The 21,645-nt window shown below is 38.0% G+C and overlaps 1 protein-coding gene across 1 annotated transcript in view; it reads left to right on the forward strand.

The window, feature by feature from the left end:
* Positions 1–20,558, forward strand: part of ELP2 (elongator acetyltransferase complex subunit 2) — a 38,064-nt gene extending 17,506 nt beyond the window's left edge. The window contains exons 10-22 of the mRNA XM_054058278.1: positions 411–511; positions 2,372–2,503; positions 2,997–3,146; positions 6,052–6,240; positions 8,699–8,768; positions 10,231–10,326; positions 10,455–10,512; positions 14,439–14,511; positions 14,954–15,137; positions 16,759–16,880; positions 17,385–17,527; positions 18,069–18,182; positions 19,155–20,558. Of these exons, the coding sequence (XP_053914253.1) occupies positions 411–511; positions 2,372–2,503; positions 2,997–3,146; positions 6,052–6,240; positions 8,699–8,768; positions 10,231–10,326; positions 10,455–10,512; positions 14,439–14,511; positions 14,954–15,137; positions 16,759–16,880; positions 17,385–17,527; positions 18,069–18,182; positions 19,155–19,311 (1,589 nt within the window). The 3' untranslated portion in view covers positions 19,312–20,558. The remainder of the gene's footprint in view (positions 1–410; positions 512–2,371; positions 2,504–2,996; positions 3,147–6,051; positions 6,241–8,698; positions 8,769–10,230; positions 10,327–10,454; positions 10,513–14,438; positions 14,512–14,953; positions 15,138–16,758; positions 16,881–17,384; positions 17,528–18,068; positions 18,183–19,154) is intronic.
* The last annotated feature ends 1,087 nt before the right edge of the window (positions 20,559–21,645 follow it).

The following is a 21,645-nucleotide window of genomic DNA, read 5'->3' on the forward strand; positions in this document are numbered from 1 at the left end:
AAACACAGCAAATGCTGGCATAGAGATTTCGTTAAACTGGAAATCTCTCTGTAAAAATAATTTGAGGAATAGAACTGAGAACTGCTATGCAGTCTCTCCTGTGAAACTTTAGCTTTTACTCCAGATTACATTTGTTTCTATGTCAACTAGGAGTGCATTAACAGTAGAATATGGTTGTTTTCTTGTATATGTTTTACATTTCCCTTGACAGATTATGGCTGAAAAATACAATACTTCCTAATGAACACTTTCTAAGAATGTAGAGCCAGTGAAGTCTGGCATTTTAAGTATTGCACTGCACGTCTCTGATGCTGAACAGTTTTCTTAGTGTGCCTAGATTTCAGTATGACCAAATGCTTTTAGAAAGTATGCTCATAGATTGTAGGGTAATCATTTTCCTTGTACTGTAGATGGCAGCATGCAGCAACCAATGAGGATATTGTCTGCGTCAATGGACAAAACTGTGATCATTTGGGAGCCTGATAAGGAATCTGGAGTCTGGCTAGAACAGGCAAGTGTCAGTCTTTCTCACAATATGTACTGTACTAAAGATGCATTTCCAGTGTCACATGTGTACTGGAAGGGACAAGAACTCTATAAAGTTATGATTTTTGTTGCTTGTTTGCTTCCTTATTACCATTTCGGGGACTTTCTGTCCTGGTGTTCATAGTATAGCATACCAGGTGCTGCATAGTAGCACACTGTGTACTCCTGGTAAGAAGAGGAAGAACTATTCTGAATTATTTTTAGTTAATACTTGTGGGAATATGCGTGCAATCAGTTACTACAGAGCAGCTGATATGCAGTTCACAGGCCTGGTTTTATTGACAATAACTTGTTCATGGGCTGTGTCATTAGGATTTTTTTCCATTTGAGCTGGGTACTCATGTTTCACTGTAGTATTTTGAAAGCTGTTCTAATGCTGATCATCCTAAATAAACAAGTAGTACAACCAGATTTATCTAGTGCTTTGATAGATGTCTTTGTTTTCAGTTGAGCTGCTTTTCCAAATTGCAATAGTTTGGCTGAAATTGTGTTGAGTTAGGCCAACTATTGCTTATGATCTTTCCTGTCACAAAGTAAGTTCTAATGTTCTCTTGGAAAAAAGAAGAGTTACCCTAGCGGAATTAATTTTTCTGATGTTCCATTGAAAAGCTCTTGTGCCTTTGTATTAAGAAATTTGTTTTTAATAGGGTGATCAAGTAGGGGTGCCATTTGTTGTCCCTAGTTGTGCTGCTTAGTTGTGGTTGAATTTACAAGTTTCTAAAAATGAGTTGTGCAGTAAAGCTTATTGCAATCTGCTACTTTTTCTTTTTACATTCCATTTGCATTGGTTAGACCTCAAATGTGCAGCACACATTTCAGATCAGAAATTTTAATTGTAACAATCCTTTTTGCATTGAGAGGGGGAAACCTGAGCTGGAAGCCTGCATGGAAGAAAGGCATAAGGGGAACATGCTGTTTTCTGCTGTCTTGAGTTTGGTATGATGAACTGGAAGTCTTGACAAAATCATTTACATGCTCAGAAGTGAGACAAGAATTCTGCCTCTAGCATGGCATATCATGTCACTTTGGTATGAGTGCTATTTTTTAGAGTGGGTGCTATTAAAATGGGCATACTAGTCCCCACTGCCATTTAGAATGAGGTATAGTTTTGTTTCATTGTGGCCTTAGAAGCAGCTATGTGATAATGGGGGAATAATAAAGATTTTAGCTTGAAAGGAGTTGTGGGCTTACCACTTGAATGAAACTCGCAAACGTAATTTTAATCATTTTTAATGTGATGATAGACTTGAAAGAGCACAAGAGCAACTGTAAGACATGCGAGTCACAAAGGAGGCACAAAATGGAGAGCTAAGTGTGCCACAGAAGTACTCCACAGAAGTGTGGAGTAAATTGCAGGGATTCATGGAGAAACAGGGAATTGGAAATATGCCAGTGTATCTTGGAAATTAAGCAGGACAAAGAAAAGTAATTGAGAGCCTCTGTTCCTTTGGAATGGTTCTCCATTTTATGCAAAAGAGCAATAGCAGGGCAACAGATGACAAGAAACTGTTGCGTCCAACATACTGGACTGAAACATCAAAAGATTGGGTTCTCGTCTCATCTGGTATAGTGTTTTGTTTCCCCTTGGGTACTGAGATGCTATCCTGAGATATTTATGAAAGGAGAGTCCATTAAAGTGGCATGCAGCTATAAGTCCTATGATAGTTTAGTGCTTAACTTTGCAATAAAAATATTCTTTAAGTGTATTTTTGTTGGTAATGTGAACTCTTGCCTATAGCTAAATTTTCTTTTCATGAGCTTGGGATGAATTTATATGAATGGAAGGCCATTTTCATGGATATTTCACTTCTGTTCATTAATTCAGGTGCGGGTAGGTGAAGTGGGTGGTAATACCCTTGGATTTTTTGACTGCCAGTTTAGTCCAGATGGTTCAATGGTCATTGCTCATGCTTTTCATGGAGCACTACACCTTTGGAAACAGACTGCAGTTAATAAGGTACGTTTTGGGTTTTTTTATTGTTAGTAGTAGTATTAGACTTATGCTTATATGTCAGTTGAGGTAAGTTCTGTTGTTAGTAGAGTAGTGTAACAGTACAATTTGAAATTAATGATTGAAGTAGTTCTCTGAATGTAATATTCTGTAGTAATTTTGCTCCTGCAGAGAAGGGAGGTTGCAATCTCCCAGCACGGAAACCTGTTGCTTCCCTGTGGGAACCATAAAGTCAGTGGAATAGACTGAACTTCTTTGTGGTTATGCTTTGTTCAGAAGTGGCAGCTGAACTGATAACACAAGTTTCTTTTTGTCCGGAGCAATGAATCAGTGTTTCTGTCTTTTTAGCCACTCCAAGTTCAAAATTTCTGTTTTCAAATGTCTTTTTTCCACTCCCCCCGCCAGTTTCTTAATAAGGAAGTTCATGCCTTTATTTGGTTTAGAATATGACAGTCAGTCAATTGGAAACTCCTTGCTTCTTTTGTGACTTTTTCAACAGAAAGAATGGACTCCAGAAGTTGTGATTTCAGGACATTTTAACAGTGTGGAGGATGTAAAGTGGGATCCGGAAGGAGAATTTATCATCAGTGTTAGTTCTGATCAAACTACTAGACTCTTCGCTCCATGGAAAAGAAAACAAGAGACAGAGGTATGATCTTCAAATATTTTGTGAGCATGGCGAGAAGAGCTTGTCTGTCCTGAGTTTGAAACAAGTCCCCTGAATATAACTCAAACCTTAAATTTCCCCAAGCCATGATCTGTTCAAAACTGCTTGTATAAATGCTTGGTTTCACTACTCGGCATTGTGCTGTTTTCACTTTAAAATACTAGTGGCAGAGTTTCAGTAATCACATAGCATGATTGCTATTTAATCCTGAGTTCCCCTCCAGATTATCTTCAGTTAGTGTTCTTCCAGGGTCTTTAAAACCAGGCTCTGCAAGAGTTCAGAAGGATGAATACGTGGCTGATTCTGATAACCATCTGTTGTCCTTGTGTAACACTTTGCTAAGCACTGCTGCAGGTAGTCAGAAAGCAACTCAACTCTGTTTGTGTTTCTCTGCACAAGTTTAATGTAAGAAAAGTTCTCACTGTATTTTTCACACTGTTTTGTTTATGACTCTGAATGTTTTACCGGAACAATTATCTGAACTGCATGAGTGCAGTGGGTGCCTGTGCAAGGAACTTCTCAGGAAGAATTATACCTGAATAACTTTGTGTGTTCCAAAATATGTCTAAATTTCGGTGTGGGAAACCCTGTCTAGGAAGGCAAAAGTTCCTGTTTCTAGTTGCTTATGCATATTCCTCATCTATAGCTTTTTCTGGCAGAACAATTCTGATGTTCTGTTTGGGAAACTGGCAAAAAATAGACTGATTGGAGTAGTGTTAGGTCCCGCGTAAGCTGTCCTATTAGGTGAGAGAAGCAAAGGGTGGCTATTACAGCTGTCTCATCAAAGCTGAAGGAGTATCTGATGTTTTTGAGAGAGTGATTTTTGGCATCAATTCTTTCATTTCCTTCTTCCAGACCACACAGAAGTGGTGGTGGTCCCAATTCAAGTGCTAAGCTTGGCCTTGTTGTGAGAAGGGCATCTCCAGTTTCCTTCCTTGCCTTTTTCCGTAATCTCCAATCTGGAGGGTGCAACAGCTCTGTGGAAAAGATAGTGTGTTGGATTGGACATATGGAATCAGTGTCCAGGACTAGCACATGATGTAAGCTGGCAGCTGTCTGGCTGGTTTGACCAGGTGTAAGTGCAAGGAGCATCAACACTTGTTGCTGCATGGGGTCCTTTTGGTGGGGTGAGGTGGAGGGTTGAAATACAAATGGGTCATTTGAAGGTTTGTGTTCAGGACTTCTGGACCCTGAAAACCAGGTAAGTAGTTCTGCTGCTCTTGAACTCAGGTTTTTAGAATGAACACAGGCTTTTAGAATGCCATACTGTCTTTTCAGATGCTGAACTCGGTATGGTAGAATTATAACAGGTGTCATCTGATGTTTGTCTTAATGAGATACAATGGATAGTTCAGATATTTATGAAAAGTCAGTATTAAAGCTCAATATTCATGATTTTCTCTATATAAAGAGAGCTAAGTATTAAATGCAAATAATTATGTCTTCTTAAAGTCTCCATTCTGATATTCTACTGCGTTCAAGTATCAGAAATAAGGGGTAACAATCAGCTTCAATTTGTCATGCAGATTTGGACCTTGATTTTTCTAGAAGCAGTATATTGCATGACTCATGAAGCCCTCTCTTCCTCTTTTCTGTGGGTTGGGTTTGTTTTGGGGTTTTTTCATTGTTGTTATTTTCTGTGTTCTAAAGTATGAAAAGATGCACCTGGTATAAGGTAAGAAGGGTTTATTGCACTGCTTGCTTGCGTTTTGTTTTTTTTTTTTTTAACAATTAATGTGTTTTTCTCATTGAAAAATAATCAGGCTTTTGTGAAAACATGAGATTTGTAGGATCTCTCAAATATCCCATTTGGTTTCTATCAGAAGCTTTGACATTTGAAACTCAGTTGAGTTTTTAGTGTGATATATCCACTTTGCACTCAAATGTAACGCCTGTCCTTATGTTTGTATGATATCCAGTACAATGTAAATTCTGTCTTGGCTGCAGTTTTCCAGGCTTAATACTGCAGTAGTCTGATTCTAATTCTGCTAGCTGTTAATTCAAAAGTGCACACTGTATTTTTCCTATCATGTAGGAGTAGTTGCAAATGACACAGAAATCTTTTCGTGAAAGTATACTTACTAGGAAAAAAAAGGATATTTTTTAATAATAATTTTTTCATAGGCGGATTAAATTAGATTTTTAGAAAAAATAATGTAATATCTTTTTTGCTAATATTCTTTGTTTAATATGACTATAAAACTAACTTGTCTATCGAATTTCTGGTCAGCTGTTAGTTCTAGTTTTCCTGGATTAATATTTGAAGTGTAGATATGAATATTGTGGGAAACTAGAATTTAATACTTCAAATGAAGACACAAATAAAATCATCGGGACTTTCCAGGTGTTTTTGTCATTTTTTTGCAAAGCTTCTATTAAGTGGTCCCATTAAAATCAGGTATTTAAAGAAAGGAGGGAAGTGGGAACCTGTAGCCTGCTGACAGCAGTGCTGCTGTGATTTATGAAAGGCAGATGAAGGAAGGTAATTATCGTTACCTTCCTTATGTCTTTCAGAACTACTTTTTTGAAGGTAGAAAGTAGCATACAGTCCTTTTGCTTAAGCAAATTACATTCTATTCCTGGCTGTCTAGTATAAAGAGGTCACAGTAAGCGCGGTGTGCCCTTAGTAACAGAGGTACGCAAGTGCATTAAACATAACTGTGCGGTGACACAGTTTAATAATTACTGGAATTGTTTGGTGGAAAATAGGATTTAACTGATGTATGTGAGCTTACTTCAGTTTTAGGAATGTCAGTAGAAGGTTGCTATTAACTTTCCTTTATGTTAATAAATTCAGCACGTAAAGTATTAGTACCTTTTTGGAACACAAAATGTTGCTGTTTCTCTGGTTGAGAGTTGTATTTTAACTGTATGTCTGTTCTTGTAGGTAACTTGGCATGAAATTGCAAGGCCTCAAGTACATGGATATGACATGCGTTGTCTGGCAATGATTGGACGGTTTCAGTTCGTGTCAGGAGCAGATGAAAAAGTACTTCGAGTTTTTAGTGCTCCCAAGAATTTTATAGAAAATTTCAGTAACATCACTGGTATTCCAGTGGAGAAGCTGTGCTCCCACGTAAGTGTGCTAAGGCAATGCAAAATGAAAACAACCCTGTTTTGTGTAGATAAAATTAATACTTTAGTTCTGAAACTTAACCTGTCTGCTTCCATGTGTGTTGTTTCCTGTGTATTTTTGTAGTATCTTATAAAACAGATTTTATTTGAAACTCAACAAGACCTAGTGTCTGAATATTGCAAAGTATATGAGTAGATTTTAAATAAGTCAGACCAAGTGGACTACTGAACACGCTTGGTGATTTGAAAGCAAACAATAAAGCCTGGGAATGTACTTCTCTTTAATAAGGGCGTAGTAGTCTTGTCTAGATTTAATTATTGTTGTGTGGTTATACTGTTGTGTTTTTTAATTGCATGCTTGGAAATTGGGTAAAGCTTTCAGCACTGTTGTTGGTTGTTGCATATAAATATTTATAAATATGTACTTGCTTGTGGTTTATTTCCTCTTGGTGTTGGAAATTTTCTTGAGGCCTTTACATTCAAGTTGTTAGTTGTCGATAAGCATACTTTCCTACTTGGTGGAAAGATAAGATGGCAGAATTGCTGTCTTTGTTTGCTCCCTGTTCGCTTTAAGATCGAATTCTGTTCTCCTCTGCATTTTGTACAGCAGACCTCATTCAGGGTAATTGCCTGTGTACAGTGCCTTGCATGCTCTTTGCATTTCTGCCTCAAAAGCGCTATTTTCTATGCAGCTTCTCAGAGGTGGATTAGCGTTTCCATTATATTTAACAATTGAAATATCTGGGAAAGCAATCTACTCATTTTTGATAGCAAGGAGTTACATAAGTAGCTGTTTAGTGCTTTCATTCCGTAAGACCTTGTTAGCATTTGCATTAATGACATTGTACAAATAACATTGTGCTTTTATAATGCTGGCAGATGTCATTATTTTACTTTTATGTAGATTTTCCCTATCCGCTTTTCCTCTGAGTGCTATTTTTTGATTCATGATATCACAAAGTGTTTCAAATGGGCTTTGTTTAAAGAAGGAGGCTTTATGAGTTCTGTTGATACCGCTACTCTTAAGTAGCTTTGTTGAAATTATTTTCTGTGAATGAGTTTTTACATTAAAGTGGGTAAGCTTTTTTCTTAATTTCACTCAAATGCCTTCCACCAAAAAAGTACTCAAAAAGGAAAAAAGCCAGCTTTGTATTAAAAAGGCTTGAATAGGATTATATTTGGTTCAAATCCATGGGATTGAATTATATTTTGGGTTTTGATGAAGTACTGTTTTTATTGTAAAGGCCTTAGACTGGGGGGGGGGGGGGTGTGTGTTTGAATTATTTTCTCATCAAATTATGAACATTCATTTAAATAACATAGTATTTTAAACTGTCACCTAAACTATTAATCTGATTCTGTAAAACAATCTATCTTTGAACTTTTTGGACACCGTAAGAAAGGGTTTTGCAGCTTTTAAATGTGATCTTTTTCCATCTCTGCACAAAGGGCCCCAAGTTCACTTAGCCTTCCTATTCTTTCGCTTTTTGTCCCTTACTTTTATAGAAGTATTTTCTGTCTGATGATTTGCCTTTCCTCTGTGCTGCTCTAAAAATGCATGTACTCCAGCCACATCTCTGTGCTATGTACTGGGTTGTGTTTAAAGTTGTGGTTACAGTCACTCACCCTCTGTCCTCTTTTCCAGTGTGCCGCTTTGTTATTTCACCTCGGAACAGTCCATGTCCTAGTCCTATTGTGTTAGAAATGGCACTGTTCTCAGTTGAGTAATTATTATGTACATCCTAGAATAAATAACATTGTGGAAGAAAACCTGTAATTATGGATGAAGATGCATGCTTTACAGCAAAACTCTTGAGCAGAGGCCTTAGAAAAGCTTTTTTTTCTGGCAGAGTTTTGTCCAGGGTATGTTCTGGGTGATTGAGAGTTTTTCAAAGTGCTTCCTTTCACTTCTCTAGAGGATTCACTCTTTTTATAGTATCATAGAATGGTTTGGCTTGAAAGGGACCTTAGAAATCATCCAGTTCCAAACCCTCTGCCATGGGCAAGGACACCTCCCACTAGAGCAGGCTGCTCAAGGTCTCATCCAACCTGGCCTTGAACACTTCCAAGGAGAGGGTATACACAGCTTCTGTCGGTGACCTGTTCCAGTGTCTCACCACCTTCATAGTGAATAACTTCTTCCTAATGACTAGTCTAAATCTTACCCCTTCCAATTTAAAGCCATTCCCCCTCATCCTATCACTCCATGCCCTTGTAAAAAGCCCCTCCCCAGCTTTCCTGTAGCCCCATCAGGTACTGGAAGGCTGCTCTAAGGTATCCCTGGAGCTTTCTCTTCTCCAGGTTGAACAACCCCCAACTCTCTAAGTTTGTCCTCATAGCAGAGATGCTCAAGTCCTCTGATCATCTTCGTGGCAGGGATTCCTTACACTGTGGCCTTTAAAGTCTGAACTTACATGACAATGTGTGTAACCTTTTTTTTTTCCCTCCTCCAAATTCAGCAATCATCTGATCTTCCAGAGGGTGCAAGTGTGCCAGCTTTGGGATTATCCAATAAAGCTGTTTTTGAAGGTATGGCTAATAAAGGTAAAAGTAAAGGTTATGGTGAAACTTTATCTTAAATGATTGTTTTAGCATACATCTTTCTGTTAGGTCTGCCATTGTAAGCTTTACTGCAAGTTTAAAATTTGGAAATTAAATTGTGTTTGTTTCTCTGATAGCATCTAAATATGGTGCTTAAAAATAAAAACAAGGACAAGTGAGCCTCTTTCCTCCCTTCTCTGCTTTTGTTTTTTCCCCCTAAACATCTCCCGATGTCTTGTGCGAACTCAAAATGTTCTTTCCATGCCTCACATACTGTTGCATACCCCCTTGGGAAGTAACCTCACTCAGTCTGTATAGTGCTCCCAAGAGCCTCTCCTGTTGACAGATCTGGCTGAGTTTCAGAGGGATGATGGGGCTCCTTGCTGTCTTGTGATGGGTCTGGGAGTAGCCAGGGCAGGATAGTCTTTGAATTCCTTCGCCTGCTGGTGTTCCTTTTATCTCCATGCTCACCACCTGCACAGCCCCTTCCCCCATCCTAGAGAAAACTGATAATGTTTAGCCAAAAAAAATAGTATTGAGTACTGTACTGTGAAAACTAGGTTCAGAGTTGTTAAAACAGGACTATGCTGCTTGTGGTTTCTCTGGAAAATACCTTGACCTCCAAAGCTATATTCTGGAGTCCTTTTCACACTCTCCTCAAATATTAGCACCCTTGTAGAGGTTTGTAGAATTAATGCAGCTTTGGGTGGGATCATTCACGTCTTCTGTTTCAGTGAAAATAGCCATAAATCTTCAGGTGAACGATGCTTTGTGAAAATGTTTGAGAAGGAAGAATTACTTAGCCAACAGTAACTAATGTTCTGCCTGTAAAGGCTGGTGACGTTTTGGGTGAATTTCATGGAGGTATAATGAAGGTTGTGTTGTGGGGGGACCAGGAAGAAGGGACAAACGTTTCTCTAGAGTGATAAAAATAACTGAGTAGTATCTTGAGACTGGCAATGGAACTGGTAATCTGGTGTTTAAAGAAGTCTGTGGTAAAAATGCACTTACACTGGAATCTACAGGTGAGGTTGGAGGTGGTTGTTTTCTGCTTAAAGCTTTATCAGAAAGTGTGAATTGAAAAAGGTAGCATTTTAAGAAGCATTGTTTCCAAGATCTTCAATGACAATATAGCTTAATTGTCCCAAATCTTCTGTGAGAGAAAAGTAGCTTTGTTGTACTTGAAGTAATTTGTAAAATATATTTTGGTAAAAACTCTTTTCTACTTTCTCACGAGCCCTGCAACTGACAGAGGGAATGAAACTTCCCTAAGATAACTTGATTCTAATATTCATATTATTTTAGATCTGGAAGCGGAGAAAACTAACTTCAGTTACTTATATTGTAAAAACAGTTGATGTTTTTCACTTGTATAGTTAAGTGCTCCTATTTTTCTTCCCTTCCTGTTAAGTATGTTCTCCCTACCTAATGAAGTCTTTACTTTGAACAGGAGATATGGCTGTGCAACCAGCTGAGGATGAAGAAACATTTAATACTATTTCGAATCAGTATCCTGAGGTTTATTTTCAACCCTTGATCCTTACAGGTATGAGATTAATTTCTGTTGTAGGAAATAGAGAATGACGTTTATTGGATAAAATCTTGAAGCATTGTGTAGTAGATTTTTAGAGTATTTAGTACCAATTTTTAATATGTTGTACTAATGTCTTTTAGAACCTCCTCCAGAGGATCACTTGCTGCAGAATACCTTGTGGCCTGAAATTCAGAAGTTGTAAGTTTTAATTTTCTTTTTTTATTTAATTAACAAAATTTACAGAAAGCTATTGCAATATATTAACGTAATCTGGTCTTGCAACTCTTCCTGTTTTATTACCTGATTTGACTTCGTGTGCAGTATATTGCTTATAGTGTAAATGAATTATGTGTATATGAAAAACTAGGAAAAAATACAGAAAATGGCAGTTAGGACTGATGCGTCACAGAACTTTATTTCATTGTTTCTGTACCAGTGAAATATATGTTTTTTAGCAGAAAGTTATTCTTTTGAATTTGTGAAGACTAGACTTTCATTGTCCCTTTGGATATTTATCTTCTGAACATCTGTTTAGTGCCTGCTTTTTTTCCTCTTTGTTCCAAGAGAGTAGCAAGATTTCTGGTCTGGTGTAAGGAGCTGTGTCACATTTTCATGGTGTTATCTGTACTCTGGAATACATAGGCCTGTCTTTCCATGCTGTGGTCTTTGCATAAGTCTGTCTGGTCAGCACAGCTGCTTAAAACCTTGCCTGTACTAAAGGTCTGTCCATGCAAGGATTTTTCTGCTTCTTTCTGGTCAGGACACAGACTTGCTGGCCAAGTTTGTCTTTCTGCCTGGAAGTAAAGGCTGAGGCATCAAAGGAGCTTCCTTCTAAAGCCTAACAGAGTTGTAAGATGCAATAGATGGAAACAGCAGCCAAAACAGGATGTGTCTAGTGGTTGAGCAAAGTGGTGAATGTTGAGTAAGATGGTTATGAACTCGGTTTGGGTATTGAATGCTGGCAGAGTAGGTTGTGGACATCACAAAGATAATAGTGTTATGTGTTCATGTCAGTAATGGTTTTGAGGTTGCAGGGTTGTGGAATTCCTCAGCTGTGTTTTCTTCTTTCTTTTCAGAGATTGACAACAATTTGCAAATGAAGGCTGTCACTTTATTTGTTCTCTGGGGATCTTGGTAATACTAGGTTACGCTTGCATGATCTTCAAAGTTTTTGTATCAATCTTCTTAGTACATCACAAAAAAATGAAACATCTCAACCTCTTATAGGTTTATTTACCCGAATCTCCCAAAAGTGTGATCTCAGGCAGGAACAAAAAGAATGTTGAACCTTTGCTGATGATTACAGCTACCCTTATACATCACCAGTTCTGTGACTTCAGCTGGGGAGGGAGGGCAATAAGGGGAAAACAGTTTGCAGGTTGCTTTTGTTTGACTGACTAGGAGGTTTAGTGAGAGCTCAGTTTTACCTTCAACCTGGGCAGTTAATCTCCTTTGTGTATTTATGAGCTGTTTTACTGTGTCTGTACTCAAAAGTGCTTCCAAGACGGAAGCACTTGCTATTAGACTGTATCTGCACATTTTGTAATTTTTAACTGTTACCTTTAACTGCTTCTCTTGTGCATGCTAGGGCTTCTGATGCACCCACTCACCTAAGAAGTTTGATGAGGAATTTTTAAGTATTGAAAAGGAGCCAAGGCCAAAATTTTTCATTTGCCTTTGACGTTTTTCTCATAGTCTAGTTGAGACATTAATCTTTGATATTCTGCTACAAGAGTGCTACCTGTCTGCATTTATATTCTGCATTCATTAAAACAACTGGATTTTACGATGGTCTTCAGGTGACTGATCTGAACAATTTTTCCTGATTTTAGAGATACAGCTAATGATAGGGTTTTTTTATGTGAGGACAAGAAAACGTAAAGTATTCATAGACTTTCATTTTTTTTGCCTAGGATAATCTTGAATGAAGTAACATGAAATCACATAATGTAGATTTCAAGTTGCCATAGCAGCAGAAAAACACTGTGAGGAGCTGACTTGCTAAAAATAGCTTGTTTGTCCTTGACATTTGTGTATTCCCAGATCTAACTCGACACCAAGTTTTGAAGGATTACTGTTGGGTTTTGAAAAGTGATTACTTGAGTAGGTTTTGGTATGAAGAACTTGCTGAATTTTTTTACATAATCTAACAACTTTAAAATAAAAATATGATAAGTCCTGTGAGAGTATGCTAATCTTTATCCTCTTGGAAAATTACTGTAGAGACATTATATGCAGCAGGCTGAGATTAAAGCTTGAGTGTTGACATATATATTTATGTTTATGTGTATGTATATTCCAAATAATATGCTTGGAAGTCTTGACAGATCCTTTTTGACAGTAGAAAATTACTGTAATCATTTGTTTAGACGCTTTGAAAGTCCAGTTAGTTTACCTGTGCATAAAAAATTGCTATGAATTGCACATTGCTAAGGCAAAACTGCTTGCATTTGAAAATGTCATTTCATTATTCGTTCATGCTGTTGATTCTCTCCATTGTGAAACTTTGTTTGATATTGTGCTGTATAAGGAAGGGATTGGATTGCATGTATAGGGGCAGGGAAAAGGGGTAACATTGAACCTTCTATACATGCAAGGCTCATACACTCTTATAAACAGCATCTTCTAATGCCACTAACTTTATTCTCTTTACTGGAGATAGCACTGGGCTTTATAGGCTGTCAGTCTGACCTATGATGGTCCTTCTTAGGTGACTTTGCAAAATAGAGTATTTTAGGTTTTATTTTAATTTAAAGAAAAAGATTGCATTTTAGTGCTTCTGTTTAGCAAGAACAAAGTTGCATGCAGAAGCTCAAAATGTTTCGTTCATGTGCTCTTCAACAGTATAGTTAGGAGATAAAACTAAAGTAGCTGATGACTTGTTTCACAAGTTGTTCCACAGGTTATTTTTCCTTCAGTGAATTTTAGGAAATTTATACTTTGTGGAATAAATACTTCTCAGTTTTAGAAAATTCAAAACACAGTCTTCCAGAATGTGCTTTAAAACTAAGTATTGTGATAAAACTCCTGCTTGTGTCAGATTAAGAGGAAGACACAGAGTCCTGCCTTCACTGTTACAAGATACAATCAAATTTGCAAATGAACATTCCAGTTAAGTGCAGCCATCAGTCCCTGTCCCCCATGAAGGCCCAGGCACAGATACCCTTCATGAAAAGCCAATGCGTTCTCAGTCTTCACACGTGAGTGTTGGATTCTGTCCATGGGATGTGCCCAGCAGTTACTCTTCTGGACTGTGTTCAACTGATACACACAGTAATTGGTCATTTAAACAGACGTCTACTCTGGCTGCCAGTGAAATCCCCATGAACATCAATGCCATGTAGGAACTTCTTTGCAACACTGCTGAGCAAAGGAGTTTATTAAGAGAACTACCCATCCCTAGGAATCAAAGGATCTCCCCCCAGCAACTGGTATTTAGCTGGCATTTGTCCATTGTTTATAGATACATCTCCAATGTTGCTGTACTTCCAGTCTATTTTGTGTGGAGTTTCTGTTTATTAGTTAAATCCCAGTCTGAACATGTGAGCTTGAATTCCAGTAAAAACTGATTTAAAATGTGTTTCTGGAGAAAGCTAGAAACTTTGTGGTTTCTTCAGTGCTGTTTTCCCTTTGCAACATGATTGTTGTTCTCCAATTCAGAAGTCTTCTTTTACTGTTTGACAGAATAGGCATCCTTTGGCTGAGTGTGGTGTATCTCTTTGGTGGTCTTTTGTATTTCTTCAAACATGTGGCTTCTGATTTTTTTTATGGGTAGTGGTAGAAATGCTTTATAAGAAAATAAGAATACATTAATTGCTGATTTAGCCTGCTTTGTTAATCATTAGAGTAGGTTCTGCAGTGTTGGAATCTAGTCCACTCCACTATGGAATGGAGTAGATAGATTATTCTGTAGTCAGTTCCTAAACGTGAAAGAATTTATGCAGATTTTTAAGTTGAATGCTGAAGTTTTATAGGATTTATTTAGGATGTAATACTGAAACAGTGGTGAGAAGTTCCTGGCAGATGCCTTTCATTTTTGTAAAGGGATTTAAATCTACATAACCTTGATGCATACGGCAAAAAACTACTGTGATATGTTAAATATCTTTTCATATTTATTTCAGATATGGACATGGATATGAAATTTTTTGTGTTGCTTGCAATAATGCAAACACTGTAATTGCCTCAGCATGTAAGGTAAGAAAAGATTCTAGCACCATTTAGTGAAAAGTGCCACCAGATTTCTAGGGCTGGCAGAGCAGGAGTCAGAATTCAGTTTGGGTCCCATTCTGTTCTTTCATTTAAGTGTGAAAGATTTTGTGTAGATAGCAGTTGCATTGAAAAGGTGAGAGTGAATGCAGATAAGTTATTATTCATAATTTATGTATGATTAATTTGAAGATATTGGCAAGATGAATTGTAACAGGTACAGGTATAAAGCATTTTCTTACTGATATATTTTTAGCATTAGTAGAAAATAGTGAAACAATCTTGAAACTTCCCAGAAGAAAGCTGTCTCTAACTTGATTGCTAGCCGTGAAACAAGCTCCCTAACATCTTAGGATTTTGAAATATGTGACTTTTATATTTGCTTTCATTAATTCTCTCTCACTGACATTTTTTTTTCCCACCAATACAGGCTTCCAAAAAGGAACATGCAGCAATTATTTTATGGAGCACTACTTCTTGGAAGAAATTGCAGAGTTTGTCATTTCACAATCTGACTGTTACTCAGCTGGCATTTTCTCCTAATGACAAATTTTTATTAGCAGTTTCTAGAGATAGGAATTGGTCACTGTGGAGGAAGCAAGACTCGGAGTCTGGTAAGGCATGTGAGGAGGATATACACATTTGAAGACTTCGCGGTTTGTTCAATACTTTTGGCTTTCAAATATTTGAATGATGATTGGTGGAATATTTTAATGGGCATTTTCCTTACAATTTCTTAAAATAAATAGTGTTGCAGACTACTGTGGCTTTAAGAAGTGCAATTAATGGTGTCTAGGAAAGCTAGAAAGGGAATTAAAATGTGGAAGAAGAATATAATCATTAAGATTAGAATGAATTAAATGTTGTTTAATTGATGCAGTGAAGTCTGCTATTCATCCTCCTGCCTTCTGCTTGTGATTATATGTCTCAGATTTACTGAAATCCAATATACATGCTAGGGTGTAATGCCTGAACTTTGAACTGATATTCTTTCAAGGAAAACCTTCATCTTGATGTTCTGTGTAGGCAAGGCTGGAAGGTTCATTGCTACAGCTGTGTTCTGCATAGAGCTGCCTTGTCTCTGTTTGCAGGGCATGACACTTTCAGTGTCTTGACAGGATTAATCTCAGTCTTTGGTGTGGGTTTCTGGTAATCCTACACAATTGATTAATTTGACTAGTGCTGGCAGTGTCTGGAAAAAGAGCTGATAGTAAAGATTTGGTTGACTTTCTCATTAAGACTTTGAGCTTTGGAGAATCATAAGGAGATTGCTATTAGACACTTTAATGGCTTTCTAGAACAGATGCTTGTGCTGAAAATTATTATCATTGCACTGTTGGCTTAATAGCACATAAGCAGTGCTGTGCTCTGTAGTGTTTTCCTAGAGAATTGGCAGTGAGTTTTGGCCCCTTCAAACAGCGTCCAGTTGTATCCTGCTTTGAGATTTTTCTTCTGTTCAGGCTTCTACTCTGAAGCCTAGGATATTGTTCACAGTAGTTGCACAGTGTTTCAGGATAAAGAATATGAATTCTCATAAGAAGTATAGGAAATTCTTTTCATCTGTTCATCAATAACATTTCTGTCTACAAAGAACATCATTGTCAGTATAAAGCAGAACTGCTGGTATTGGCATACCAAGAAGTGGTTATTCAAAGTCTATGCTCCAAAATGACAGCCTTTTCTACTTAGGAAAAGCTTTCTCATTTCCTGATCTGCTGATCGGATTTATTGCCTGTTTGTATGCATATTGAAATAACAGCATCTCTCTTTGTGAGCAGATTAATCTTTACAATTAGATCATTACGATTTGAGCTCTTGGAGCTTTACTGGGAAATAGGAGCTGTAGTGAAATTATTTGGGATATGTGTAGACATGGTAAGCATTGCGCTACACTAAACCTTATGTAGTCAGTGTTCTTCTGAAAAACTCGTATACAAAGAATATGAAGGTTTTATACTTGGAGTTAAATTCTTCTGAAACATATATATGTGTGAGAGATCAAACTGTTCCTACTGCTCCCTGTGCTATAATGGCTGAGTGATGTGGTCTTGAACAGGTGCTAATTATCATTGTGATAAGCATTGGAAAAATACATATGTGGTGCTAAGTATGCTTTAAAGGTGAGTGGAATAATGTCCAAGTACTCTTGCAGTTCTTACATAGAGTTAAGTAAAAGTAACAATTTTAATATGCAAAGTAGTTGAAGCAAGGGTTTTCCTCTCTGTTTAATTCCAGGACCACTCTTCAGTTGCTGTGCATACACAGACAAAAATACAGCTGTTCACAGTAGAATCATTTGGTCTTGTGATTGGACACCAGATAGCAAGTATTTTATTACCGGCAGTCGAGACAAAAAGGTAATTAATATAGAAGGAATTTTAAAAGCCCTGAATTATTTTAAATGTATGTTAAGTTAGCAAATGCTGTGTTCTCATAAGCCCGTATTCTTTAAATATGCAGAAGGCTTATTGTGTGTATTACCACAGAAATCAGTGAGACTTTCATATGCTAAATAAAGTGCTTGCATATGTTTGTATGAGGCTGTGGTCTGCCAGCTGGACTTCCTCCCTTCTTTTTTCATACAGTAAGACAAGCATATGTCACATAACTCTTACAGGTCTCGTAAGTTTTTCTTTACTTTTCATAACAGAATCTGTTGTTGTAGTCAGTGTCTTTAATGAAATCAGACAGACTGTCTAAAAAGTTGCATCGTTGTCAATAGACATTCCTTACTATTTTTGGGGTCATCGACTTTGTTCTGTGCCCTGGAAGTATTTTAGCTAGGTTATTCCTCATGTTTTTGTAAATGTATTTACAAAAAGATTAAAGTGAAAATTCCTAGATGATTCTCTTTCTTACAGGTCATTATCTGGGGCCAGTGCGATTTATCAGTGGCTGCTGAAGGGAATGCGTTGTTTTCAATCAAGCCTTGTTCAACTGTACTGGATGCCGGGGATTCTGTTACTGCTGTTAATATCAGCCGTGTGCCTACTCCTGATGGAAGGTATTGCTGTTTTTCTCTAATGCCATTTTGTCTTTAATTTGAATTAGTATTTTTCCCCTTTAAGTCAGTTTTCTGTGGCTAAACAGCTCCTACCTGTTTAATTTACGTGTCAAATATTTTGACCGTTCTTTGACTGACTGAACTCTGCATTTTCCTTTCCTAGCCTTGTATTCAGGTGTACAGTGACTTCTCCAAACAGCGTAGCAAGAGAAAAATAGGGAGGGTGAGACGTGAACACACCTGAACCACATTCGTTATTCCAACAGTATTGACCGATCTGATGTTGTAATAACCCCTAATTTTTTTCCTCACCATATATGTTTTGCAGGTTTCTAATTTGTTCATTTTTTAAGCAGCTTTTTTAAATGGTGATTTAAAAAAAATTAGTTTGTTTTTAAAATAGAAAAGTAAATATTGATTTGGAGGGCAAGGAGCAACACGGTGTTTTTGAGTGCCAGTTCTTTTAACTTGCATTAGAGCCAACCTCACTGGGCCGTGTACTGTAATCTCTTCAGAACTAATGCACTTACTCTCTTGATAGATATATTATTGCAGTAGGCTTAGAGAATGGGAAGATTGTCCTGTACACGTGGAAGCAGAGTGGGCAAGAACCAACACTAGCTGACTGGACCTTGTGTGTTGGGATTGATGACAGGTATGTTTTTTGAAGTAAATTAGGAGCAAGAAAATATTATTCTTGATATTTTACAGTACTGGGGTTTTGTTCTTACAGTATAAAATAGCATGAAATTGGTTTATTTGTATGTCAAAAATTGTTACCCATTTAGGAAAAGGTTGATTCCTGAAAGTCTAAACATGTCTTTAAGCAAAACCTGGAAATAAAAATATCGGTTATTTAGATTTATTATAAAAAACAACAAGCCCCAATGAAAACAAAGGAGGGAGCAAGTTAAACCCCAAAATACTTCCTGCTATGCGAATGCTTTGAGAAGTGTTACTCCCCACTGAAAAAAAAGAAAAAAAACTGCATTACCTTTAGTCATAAAATAAGATAATCAAAAATGTTGAAGAGGGTGGGAAAGAATTACTGCCTACATACATTAGCAAAACATTTTGGAGTGAGTGACAGGAAGCTTTCAAGAGCAGCATCTAGCAGAAACCAAAGGAATGACAAGCTGTGTGTGGAGCTGCTGCAGGGACAGCAGTGACTGTCTCTGTAAAGAGACTTCGAACATTTCACTTGGAGCGCTCACCTAGATTCTCCCTTCACATACTGGCATTGGTAGTGCTAGAAATGAAAGCTGATGGTAACTTTGGCCTATGTGTGCTTGCAGTAAATTTGGAAGAGACACCAGATAACAGGAAATTGCAGGCTAAAAGCCAGAAATCTGTCATAATTCAGTATCTGAGATGCTAGACTAATGTGGTAAAACTTGAAATCAATAGCTGTTTAAATTATTGATAAATGAGAGGATAAAATGTCATTAGTGTTAATGGCTGTACTTATTTTAAGAAGTTAATACCTGCTGGTTGTCACAAGTCATATTTTTCCTCAGTTGGAAATGTTAAAAGAAGAGCAGTAATTATATAAATGTTAATGTTTACACTCACATGGCCAACTGTGTTTGACATTTTGCAGTTACATATGGATTTATTTTTCTTGCAGCCGAAGTCATGCTCTTGCTGTGAAACGTTTATGTTGGAGACATCATGCGGGCAGAGCTGGACATAATGATCAGAACAGCAGCGAGTGGTTGCAGCTTGCAAGTTGTGGAGCTGATCACTGTGTTAAGATATTCAATGTCAACAGATTTGCTCTGTAGCAAAGACAGCAGGTCTGTCTGTGCAAAACAGATTTACAACATTTTATTTCAGCTTTTAGTCATTTTGATTGTGGAATTTTCTGTTTTCTGCTGAGGCAAGTGGAACATCTGACATGTAACTTATTAAAGCAACTTTTGTGCTAGTTTGAAATGTCAAATATTTTTCTAATTCTCCAGTTCCAGGAATATGAAGTATTTTATACATTTTAGTTGGAGTTGAATATACTGGAACTGAGGGATGGAAGTTGGGGTAGGGCATAGGAGAAGGATAATGAGACAACTTTCTTCACTCTGACACTGGGGGTGGGTGGGAAGATACCAGTACCTGAGTTCTTCTGTGCTTGGGATTGCAGGTGGAGTACTGGATTGTTTTGGGCTCCTTATTCTTGTTAAACTCAACTGTCAGGTGAGCTGCCAGTGCTGACTCTGCACATTTAAGCATGCGCAGTTAACCAGAGTTATAGTTAAATATACAGCTTTTTTTCTCTAATTGCCTTCTGAATGTATATTGCAACCCTGGTCCAAGTCTTAGACTGCCTGTTAGGAGTAGGTTGTATCTGCATGCTTGGACAGGGCTGCTTGATTGTTTTTCCTGTTTGCACTCCCCTTTCTTCTGCTCTGCAGAGTGCAGGTCTCACACCAGTTATGTAGAGCTTAAAGCCTAAATTAGAGACCACTTAAATCTTCTGGTGTCTCCTCTTTGTACCTGTTAGCTCTGTCTACTGTAGAAGAGTCACCTTGTACTCTGCCTGAGGCCTGTCCTCTGCAGTGTGTGCTGGAAAAGCTTACAAATATCAGTAGGCAGGTGGCCATTCCTTATACTGCCTTTGGACCCTTCCTGACTTCTGAGTGTTCCTTATCTGTTCTGGTGAGAAGTCGAACCAGTTAACTTATTACTCCAATTGTCTTATGGTAATAGATCTCAGCAGGTCTGTCTTCAATTCCAAAGTCTAGTTAGAAATCAGTTAAACTTTGGGAATGAAATCATTTTTGTTCCAGAACCACTTGCTATCTGAACTGGTAGTGCAGACATAATTGGAACTGTTCTTAACTTTTTACTGTGTTGCAGTTTTATCTAAAGAACAGCTCTTTCACAGTAGGCCAATCTCTTCAGAATAATTCTAGTTTATGTTTTAAAGGTTTTTATATTTTAACTTTTTATTTTCAGTTCTGTTTCTCGCTTTTAAAACGTCATTCTTTAAAGTGACGCTGGGAATAAAAGAGGCAGCCCCTCTTGTGAAACACCATATTGTCCTTCTCTTTTATTTTGTGAAATGTTACCCATTCCATTAACCCTGGGATTTCTGGTACTCAGTGACGTTGAAGAATATACCTCGTTGTTCCAAGTTCAAATACATCAGATTAATCTGTTGATCTCCCACATCTAAGTGTTTGCAATGGATGCTTTACTTTCAGTTAAGTTAGATGATGTCAAGAGACACAATGTGCCCAGGTGGCCAAGAAGGCCAGTGGCATCTTGGCTTGTATCAGAAATGACGTGACCAGCAGGTCCAGGGAGGTTATTCTCCCTCTGTACTCGGCACTGGTGAGACTGCACCTTGAGTACTGTGTTCAGTTCTGGGCCCCTCACCACAAGAAGGATGTTGAGGCTCTGGAGCGTGTCCAGAGAAGAGCAACAAAGCTGGTGAGGGGGCTGGAGAACAAGTCTTATGAGGGGCGGCTGAGAGAGCTGGGGTTGTTTAGCCTGGAGAAGAGGAGGCTGAGGGGAGACCTTATTGCTCTCTACAACTACCTGAAAGGAGGTTGTGGAGAGGAGGGGGCTGGCCTCTTCTCCCAAGTGACGGGACAGGACAAGGGGGAATGGCCTGAAGCTCTGCCAGGGGAGATTCAGGCTGGACATTAGGAAAAAATTTTTCACGGAAAGAGTCATTGGGCACTGGCAGAGGCTGCCCAGGGAGGTGGTTGAGTCACCTTCCCTGGAGGTGTTTAAGGGACGGGTGGACGAGGTGCTGAGGGGCATGGTTTAGGGAGTGTCAGGAATGGTTGGACTCGATGATCCAGTGGGTCCCTTCCAACCTAGTGATTCTATGATTCAATGATCTTTGTTCATGTATCACTTCACTATGCATTTACTGGGTATGACTTTTACATGTGCCTTTATCTTTACAGTAAATCCACTAAAGCCTCTTCAAAACAGCCTGTAAATCAGCATCAGGGTAACAAGTCAGATACTGATTCCATTATCTCAAGTAATAATCAGAAATGCATTTGGATCAATGTAAGTGTGATACCAAAATAAAATCAGGGTTATTAGAGGTAATTAGGGCTAGCATTGGCTGCCTAATGAAGAACAGAGTTCTTTATGCAGCACAG

Source organism: Cuculus canorus, chromosome 2, assembly GCF_017976375.1.
Source record: "Cuculus canorus isolate bCucCan1 chromosome 2, bCucCan1.pri, whole genome shotgun sequence".
NCBI lineage: Eukaryota > Metazoa > Chordata > Aves > Cuculiformes > Cuculidae > Cuculus > Cuculus canorus.